This window comes from Micromesistius poutassou (assembly GCF_964030765.1).
Source record: "Micromesistius poutassou genome assembly, chromosome: 23".
NCBI classification, from domain to species: Eukaryota; Metazoa; Chordata; class Actinopteri; order Gadiformes; family Gadidae; genus Micromesistius; species Micromesistius poutassou.
The window spans coordinates 1527964-1537576 of record NC_140293.1 but is presented as its reverse complement, the minus strand read 5'-3'; the positions used below and the strand labels follow the sequence as shown (position 1 = coordinate 1537576).

Below are 9613 nucleotides of genomic sequence, written 5' to 3'. Positions count from 1 at the left end.
CCCACTTCGAGTTTTGGAGCTTTGAAACAAACAAACTGTTCAACGCAGCGAAGCTTGCCTGAAAACATTGAGTATTACAGCTTACATGAAGTCTGTTTTCGCCGAGAATTATCCGCACGGTAAGGAAAACCTTCCATATAACTTTTTATGACTTTATTGAAATCGGACGTGATAAAGTGACACGGCTACGTCTCATAACTCTAACCTGCACATGTAACGGAAGCGTGCAGTATTCGGTGACTTGCAACGCTGCAAATATACTTTGATCAACTTTGTATCGTATTGGTCAGATGGTAATGCTACGTGTTGGCAACGTCCAAGTGGAATATCGGTACATTGTATTTTTTTTTTTTAACTGACCCGCCAATTTCATACTTACTCCTTCTAGTGACCCCTGTGTTGCACTTGTAAAACGTCTGCAAGAAACCGCGCAAGAAGATTAAGAAGCAATGCCTTTCACACGGGGAAAGAAACCCACGACTGGCCTCACCAGCAAAATACCAAGGTTGGGCAACGTTAACCCGGAGAAGAAGGTAAGAATCTCATTCAACCAAGTTTAAACCTGGGAGCCTGTAGCCTGGGTAGGAGCCTGCAACATTTAAATAGCCTGGCGGGCCGCCGGCCTGCAGGACAATGGAGCTCTGCCGGACGCTGTGGACCGATTTAAATCTCCCCCTCTTGTTAAAATGCTATCTAAAATCTAATCAGTTTAGTGTTTTTATATATATTTATATATGTTGCAAATGATCGACAGCTCTACAGATGCAAACACTTGCCACCTAACCAGCCATATCACCTCCATTTAATGTATTATATACATGTATATATTTTTAGATATATGTAATTATTATGTTTAGCTTGCTATCATTGCCCTATCTTGTGATTCTTTTTAATTATAGATATCTTGCCATCTTGCTTGCCGTTGTCACAAGAGATGTCCCTGTTCAGAATGCAGAATGCTATGCTTTGCTGTGCATGCTATAATTTATACCCCTTCACCTTCGACTTTGAACCTTAGTGTTAATGCGCAGCTTTGTGTTTTCCGATTCAGGAGGATGGACCTCAGGTGAAGAGGTCGTCGTCTCCCCCACACGGGGCCCCCAAGAAAAGGACTGCCTTTGTTGACATCACTAACGTATGTCCACACCGCCGACAAACACACTGCTCTATCCATCTATCCACTGCTCTACAGGAACCTCAAGGTCTGAGTTTACAATGGCAGTAAAGAAAAAAAGATTTATTTGGTAGATTTAAACTTTTGATTCTGACGCCACAAAACATCTATAGAGTAGGTATGGTTTTAAGTATATCTTTAAATAATAATTCTCTTGAATTGTGCCCCAAGATTAAAAAAAGTTGGCTATGATGATCAAGTGTGACTGCTCTTATCGGCTGCGATGACTGCAATGTACTGGTGTGACAGTAGTAGTAGGGCCAATATATTATGGTATGTTGCCTAGGGCATGTGACGTCTCTGGTTTGGATTTGTAAGGCGTGGCATGAATCGACCGAAGGGTTAGAGGGGAGAAATTGTGAATTCTAGAAGGCATCTAGTCTAACTTGTTGCAGTCTGTTATCTGTTCCATGAATACCATTAACCTCGCTGGCCTCATTTGATATAGGCTCACCAAGACCACAAAGAAATGCTGTGGTGTTTAGTTTAAAAGTTTAAACATGACTTGTGAATTAATTGGTAATTTGCTTGTTCCGTTCTGCTTCGGGGAGTTGTAGCCTGCCCTTTAGAGCGCTTGTTCGGCTGTGGTGTGTCTGGGGCTGGGGGGGGGTCTGGAGTCAAGCTGGTTTTTGGTTGCCTTTAGGCAACTCTATGCCAAGATCAATCAAAGTCTGTTGTTATTCCAGCACACGAAAAAATGAGGAGGTGGGCGCAGGATAGTGTAGGGGATAGGAGTGTTTGACTTTTGGTATGACTGTTAGTGTGTTGTGTTGTTAGTGTTTTGGGTTGAAGACCTCAGTGTCTACAGTCTACCTGTAGACATCCTAGTGCAAGAGGACCTCTACCGGCTCCTCAATGACAAGTTTCTGTAAAAAAAAAATGACTTTGTGTTGCATCAGATTAAAATATCTTGAGCTTTTATTCTAAGTATTTTGCCTACAGCAATAATGTATATTCCCTATGTTCAGAGGGTTTGGCAGCTGCTTCCTATCCTAATCCTGCTTTTTTTATGTGTGTTTGTATATTTATGGTGTTTTTGTTGACCCCAGGCCCACAAGGTCCAGATCTGCCTGCCTGGCAAGAAGAAGGATGCTACTAAGAAGCCGACAAAGAAACCCATCACCAAGACGGTGACCTCCAGGAACCAGGCCAACCTGAAACAGTGAGTAAATGCACTCAATTCAACAGGGTGAAAGTCACAAAAGACGCCAAAGTGAAATCTTAGTGTAGGGAACGTTCTTCATGCTCGGTTCCATGGCTAACCTGTCTGTCTGTCTGTCTGTCTGTCTGTCTGTCTGTCTGTCTGTCTGTCTTTGTCCCCCTCTCTTCTCTGTCCCTCTCTCTTCTCGGTCCCTGTCTTCTGTGTGTGTGTGTCTCTCTGCTCCATGTCTCTTTCTGTGTTTCTGTCTCTCTCTCTCTCTCTGTCACTTCTGTCTCTCTCTCTCTCTAGGTCGTCCTCGTTGAGTTCTGATGGCCTCTCTGTGGAGGAGGAGCCGCGAGTAAAGGTGGAGATCAAGAGCGACGTGGAAGAGGTGGAGATAAAGAGCGAGGTCTCGTGCCAGCAGGAGGAGGTGAAGGTGGAGAGCAAGCTCAAGAGGGAGGTGGAGGAGCTGGCGACCACAGTGGGAGAACTGGAGGTCGCCGCCGGGACCCCCGCGGCCCCCCGGACCTTCCCGGCCCCCCAGAGACCCGAGGTGAGCCCGTCGCTCTCGGGACAGCGGGACTGAAATTCAACCGAGCAATATATCGGCAAGGAGAAGAAACGGCCACGCGCGCACATGTCTCGACGCTCATCGATATGTCTCATGTCCGTCCAGGTCCCCGAGGAGTTTGACGTGGACATGCAGTACTGGGACGACTGCTGCATGGCCCCGGAGTACGCCAAGGAGATCTTTGACTACCTTAAGCGCAGAGAGGTGAGCCGGCGCTCACTAGCGGACTAACCCAGCTCACTAGCGGCCCAACTGGCTAAGGACCAAGAGGCCTGTTACTGTTGTGGTTGTTGGTTGTTGTTTAAGATAGTCTGAACTAGGGGTGGACCTCCTACACACCCCACTCACCAGAATGGCACTGCGCCGTCATGTAACGTTTGAAAATAATAGGGCTGTCTCAACGCTGACCCCCCCCCAACAGACATGTTTAGATTTGAAATGTGATTCGATATGAATAATATATTTGGATATCGCTCTAAAAGAAAAACTGCAATATCAAAAAGTTAAATGTTGTGTGAAGGAAATCGACGGCTTTCGGGTCCACTCTCAGTTTGTCTCTGACTTGGTTACAGCAGGGCTTCAATGTAAAACACGTCAAGGTTGTTTCAAGGTCTTTTCCTGCGTTTTCTATAATGGGTAATGGATGTACTGGATTGCACTGCGATGTGCGCCACGGTCTGGAGCAGGGCTGGAACTAATGGCGTGGCTGTATGGCGGCGCTGGCTCTAGCGCTGCTTAAAAGCACACAAGGACAAAACCTGCACTATTCGGGATGACTAATCGCCAGAAAAGGAAGACAAATACCTAGAACTAGAGTGTACCGACTGTAGGTAGAACCTTGTGGTGTATTCTGCCCGTGTTTAAACATTGACATACGGTGGTCCCTATATGACGCAAAGGCACCCAGCTCACCTGCTAGTCATACCGTGATATGTATATACCGTAACCATTTTCATTCATACCGTACTAATGTTTTGTGGAGATATTGCCCAGCCCTAGTATGAACACACGCTGGATTGTTTTGTGTGACTAAATGTTCTTTTACATTTGCAGATTTCTTTATCTCTTGTCTAGTAGTCTACTAACTAGTGTATTGTAACGGCTGTCCCTGATTTGTAGTTTCGTCTCTCTCTGTCTCTGTCTGTGGTTGTTTAGGAGAAGTTTGTCCTCTCGGACTACATGTCCTTCCAGCCCAACCTCAACCCTGGGATGAGGGCCATCCTGGTGGACTGGCTGGTGGAGGTGCAGGTGGGTGGACGCCTTTCATTGCTTAACAACGGATATTTTCAATGGACCGCTTGGCCCAATGCGCATGACCGTGTGCGGCAGCACGGAAATGAAGAAGAGCGATTACTCAGGCTCATTCAAAGCTGCATGTCCCCCTGTCTATTTTCTGGGGGTTAGGGTGTCTTGGATCTGACAGCCCAACTCTGATCGCCATATTTCTGCTCACCTAAACTTTGCTCTGAGCTCCACAAGAATAGTGGCTGTTATTTGGATTGTGATATTAAAGATAAGATAATACAGTTATTCGGGACATGCTGCTGTGATATTGTCCCACTAAGCAAACACACAGACTTTAAAAGGGAGCCGTTGTTTGAATAGCGGTGACATGGTCTTTTCATATAATAGCGTTTAAATATTAAAAAATGTTGAGCTTATAGAAATATTTATTCAGGTAACTTCAACTGTATTGCTTGTAGTTGACGTCACTCCCGTCAGCCCCTGGAGATTGGATATATCTAAATAATATCTATATCTTAAATATATAGAGATGATCACCTCTTTCATACCCCTAGTGTGTGGGTGGCAGTGTGCCGGATGGTATTCTAAAGTCAGGGATTGGGGTGGCAAAAAACAAACAATAAATATGCAGCACGAAGTTGAGGTGAAGAACACACATTATTTAAAAGTTTTCTGTCTTCTGTACAAGCTGTCTCACACGAGAGAAAGATCGAGACAGCGTACACACACACACAGAAGTTTGCATTTATGTAGAACTTTCTCCACATCGTGTGTGTTTGCAGGAGAACTTTGAGCTGAACCACGAGACACTGTATCTGGCGGTGAAGATGGTCGACCATTTCCTGTCAATCTCGCCCGTCGCCAGGGAAACGCTGCAGCTCATCGGATCCACCACCATGCTTATCGCCTCCAAGTTTGAGGTCTGGGCATGATGACATACACATAGAGAGAGTCTGTCTGTCTGTTTATGTGTGAGGGTTGGGTTCCAGGAGGGATGTCTCCTGACAGCCGGGCCAGTCTTGAAACAAGGCCAAACACTTGAAACCAAATCCAAAAGTGTCAGGTCTGCGACCAAATCAAAGTAGGATACGAGCACTGCAGGGTGCCCAGCTGAACGAGTCCAAACTTCCCCCCCCCGGCTCCCACCCCCCCCCCCCACTCTTTTCCTCTGCCCCGCTGTTCCTCCCACCACAACTCATTAAACAAACAACCCCTCCCTCTCTCATTACACTAACCCAATTACTGGCACCTTTTATCCAAAGCGCCTTACAATGAGTGCATTCAACCATGAACATACAACCCATAAATTGCAAGAATAATGAGAGAACATAAAATGTATCAAAGTGACAAACCAATATTTATTTATTTATTTTCCCCCCAAGATGGGGTCTGCACATATGAGTCGTGGCGGGGGGGGGGGGGGGGCGGGGGGGTAGGGTTTCAGCTGTGTGTGTGATTGTCAGTGGGGAGGTCGTGCCGCCATCGTGGAGCCAGGACGGCGACCCGTCTCACGTCACGCCCACCAAACCCCTACGTCCCGGGAACCGCTGTACCGCTCCCGTCAGTCGAAGTCCGTCCCTGAACTCTGTGATTTCCCCCCCCCCCCCCCCCACCACCGTGTTACAGGAGCGCAGCCCGCCCTGCGTCGACGACTTCATGTACATCTGCGACGACGCCTACAAGCGGGAGGAGATCATCGCCATGGAGACGAGCATCCTGCAGACGCTCGGCTTCGACATCAACATCCCCATCCCCTACCGCTTCCTGCGGCGCTACGCCAAGGTGTGTGTGTGTGTGTGTGTGTGTGTGTGTGTGTGTGTGTGTGTGTGTGTGTGTGTGTGTGTGTGTGTGTGTGTGTGTGTGTGTGTGTGTGTGTGTGTGTGTGTGTGTGTGTGTGTGTGTGTGTGTGTGGGGGGGGGTTACGGAGTGTATGTGGTTAGGGTCAGCTGCCTTTCCCTTCAGGTTACTTGGGGAGAATAAATGAGTATATTTTTGTCACTCATTTATTACTTTTTGCATATTTATGTCTTGAAAGGGCAGGGTGATGATGGGAACATTAAAGTTTCACCCGGGCTCGTGGAGGAAGTTTCACTGGTTCTCTTGACCTTAGCTTGACCTTTTCACCCTCCGTCTCTCCTTCGTCCTCAAATCATTCATCAAGGCTCTTAATTACAGTTGCTGGAGGGCGTTGAAAGTCGGCGAAGCTGCGAGAACCGAAATGTTTGGGGGGGGGGGGGGGGGTAGTGAGTGAGTGTGAGTGCCCCCTTGCTTTTCCCTGGGGCACATGAATGAGGATTCTTCTGTAATGTATTTGTGTCTAAAGGAGTAAAGGGCAGGGACACGAACAGAGGGAGGAACACATTAAAGTTGAAACTGGCTGCTTTATTAATTTATTTTTTTCATAACTTGGAAAGTTGATGACCTCAGTTGAAAAGGTGACCTCTGGGATTCTAGAATTCTAATGGAGGAAGTGGGCGGAGCTGTGGAAATGGTTCTAAATGTTGCTCAGTCTCAGTCTCCACTTAACTCCAATCCACTGACATTTGTGTGTGTGTGTATTTTCCTGTGTGCAGTGCGCAGGCGTTGGCATGGACACACTGACGCTAGCGCGCTACTTGTGCGAGCTGAGTCTGCAGGAGGCGGAGTTTCTGCCGGTGCGCGGCTCCCTATTGGCCGCTGGCTGCTTGCTGGTCGCCCTGGTAACCAAGGACCTGGGAGGATGGGTAGGTCCGCACCTACACACGCTTTCCTACCAATACAGTGACAAGCTAAAACACATAAACATGCATAAAAAGAAAAAGATCAGTTACTAAACTTTTGATGTTTCCCTTTCTCTTCATGCCTGTCTATATATCCAACTTCCCTCTGGCTCTCTCCTTCCCTCTGCCATCCCGTCATTCTTTCTCACCATCCCCGTCCTCCCTCCCCTTTGTATCTTTCTCTCTCCTCTTTCCCTCCACCTTCCACCTCCTCCCTGTCTTCCTTTCGTTCTCTCAATCCCATTTGTGTCCCTCCCTCTGCCTCCTCTCTCTGCTTCCCCGTCCCTCCCTCCCCCAGACCCCCATGCTGGAGTACCACTCTGGGTACGGGGTGGAGGAGGTGGCCCCCGTGGCGCGGAGCCTCCAGGCCATGCTCGTCAGTCCGCCCGACAGCAGACTGAAGGCCGTGCGCAGCAAGTACGCCCACAAGTAAGTAACGCCTCTCTGATTGGTCCTCGTCTACCGCCCATCTCATGCAGCCAGTGATCGGTAGGGCTGAACGATGAATCAAATTCAAACCGACATTGTGATGTGTAATAGAAAGCAATTTGCAAATTGCAAAAACTTCAGATCAGTAAGATTTGTATTTATTTAACACATAGGCCTGGCCTAAAGGAAAGAGCAGTTTATATGTTGACTGCTTCCAATGTTGTGTTGGTCATACTATAGAATGATTTATTGCTTGTTTAGTGAATAATGCGGAACATAAGGAACTTTATAAAGAAACATCGAACATCGAATACTAAATCGAAATCGCAATATTGGTCAAAATAATCTAAATTAGTTTATTTCCCCAAACCGCCCCAGCCCTAGTTCATTATTTAGATGAGTTTCAAGAATGGATGGTGATTGGCTGGATGAGATGAGAGACTGGATGGTGATTGGCTGGATGAGAGGATGGATGGTGATTGGTTGGAGTATGATGAGAGAAGGCGTCATTCCGTGGTTTGTTTTTCCTTGCAGGGTGTTTTTCGAGGTGGCCTCTCTACCGGTGGTGGAGATCGCTGTCCTGGAAGAAGCGTTATCTCAGTGAAGCAAAAAAACGGACGAGAGAAAATACGACGTGTACATTTTCTAGGCCAGGAAACTTGTATATATTCTGTGAATAATAATGGTTGTAATATTTATATTGATGTTGTCTGTGGCTTCTGTTTGTCGTCCGCTATTCAGTTATTTCCCTGTTTTATTTGAGCTTTTTCCAAAATGTTATAATAGTACATTTTCTGAATCAAGTTAACAGTTTCAAAAGTTTTTTATAAAGTCTTCCAGATTTGTTATTCGGTTGAACAATTTTTAGGCCAGTTTTCTTAATAGCAATACTTTTTAAAGGGCATTTTTGTTTTAAATGTTTATAAAGCTTTTATTAGAAAGGGTAAAGAATGTGATTGAAAGGGATGTTGTGGTGAATCAACATGGTGACGTTGATCATGTTCTTGCCCTTTCTGACACACGGAAAGAAAAAAACTAATTTGTATGAAAGACTACTTTTAAAATGTCATACATGCTCATGAAAATAAAGTGTTATTGTACATGTTTCGTAAAGGTTGACTCCACAAGTCATATTTTTGGCGTTTTTATCTTTATATTTTAAGTATTTTTTTAGTTTGGCTTAAATAGTTTGATAGTTCCTTACTCTAATTGAAATCATTCAATTATACTACATGTAATTCCACGTTGTCGCCACCAGGGGTCAGTGATGCACCGGCCTATCCTTCCCCCATGCCGTAAACCTTTCACAAATATCCCATTTGTCGGCGTCGTTTCTCATCGTTCTTTGGCGATATATTACTAACAAACCCCACGTCTATAAATATACCCGCTCGGTGGTTGCCAGTTGGTCGCCATAATGGGTCATTTATTACACTTGACATTAATTCACGTAACGGAAGGCCTCAAAGGTGGCATATGGATGTCAAAGTAGCAGGGAGTTTAAAATGCAGCAGTGTGACGCACTGCTGCATAGGGGCTTGTGGCGTTTTTTCTCTCTTTTCAACCAGCGTTTTGCCGTCGTTAACATCAGGGTTTGACGAATTTCATGAATCAGAAAATCGAAGCTGACAGCCGCTGAAAGCAGCATTAAACGGCGCGGGCCACGGTCCAAAACACCCGAGAAATGCTCAGCGCGGTGTTTGTCTGGCTTTTTTTTTCCGTAGGATGGTAAAATCGAGGCCCTACCAATCACCGGCTGCATTATAACAGCAGTGCAATCAACAGAACAGTCAACAGAGTCCATTAAGACTCCCTGAGGTGACGAGAGATGTGTTGGTCCTAACTTGCATCCTGCCTGCTTAACATAAACGATTTAATGAAACTATTATGTCCAAAGTAAAGAAAGGCATGATGGTCATTTTTAGTAGGCTACCACAGATGAATGAAGCCGCAGTCAGTCAATGGTAGAAAATACACCACCGTTTACTTCTGTTAGTGGTAGACTAGCCCAGTGGTTCTCAACCTTTTTTCAGTGATGTATCCCCTGTGAAATATTTTTTCAGCCAAGTACCCCCTAACCAGCGCAGAGCTTTTTTGGTTTGGCCTTCTTTGCCACTTGTCCCTCCGTGTTTTCAAAAATAATTGCTGCTACGCTTCCACCACGACTCCATCGTTGATCCAAGTGATTGACAGGTGATGCCATGGGTGGCATATGACAGGTTGGGTCGAACCATCCTGGTATGGGGGAGACTCTGGGTTTTAAGGATAATGAAATTGAATAGCCTACAGAATAT

At 46.0% G+C, this 9613-nt stretch overlaps 1 protein-coding gene across 1 annotated transcript; it reads left to right on the top strand.

Moving 5' to 3' along the window:
- ccnb3 (cyclin B3) lies at positions 1 to 8426 on the top strand. The gene is made up of 12 exons (XM_084487153.1): positions 1 to 119; positions 389 to 533; positions 1052 to 1135; positions 2224 to 2336; positions 2625 to 2868; positions 2992 to 3090; positions 4042 to 4134; positions 4914 to 5051; positions 5758 to 5913; positions 6705 to 6854; positions 7189 to 7319; positions 7854 to 8426. Exons 2-12 carry the CDS (start codon positions 450 to 452, stop codon positions 7921 to 7923), a joined length of 1362 nt encoding a protein of 453 aa, XP_084343279.1. The 5' UTR covers positions 1 to 119; positions 389 to 449; the 3' UTR covers positions 7924 to 8426.
- Positions 8427 to 9613: the final 1187 nt, after the last annotated feature.

What these genes read in the sequence shown, in the direction of transcription:
- ccnb3 (XM_084487153.1), top strand. Translation starts at nt 450, where the DNA reads ATGCCTTTCACACGGGGAAAGAAACCCACGACTGGCCTCACCAGCAAA. An exon ending in ACGTTAACCCGGAGAAGAAG is followed by an intron (nt 534 to 1,051) that starts GTAAGAATCTCA and finishes TTTCCGATTCAG; the next exon opens with GAGGATGGACCTCAGGTGAA. An exon ending in TCCTGCGGCGCTACGCCAAG is followed by an intron (nt 5,914 to 6,704) that starts GTGTGTGTGTGT and finishes TCCTGTGTGCAG; the next exon opens with TGCGCAGGCGTTGGCATGGA.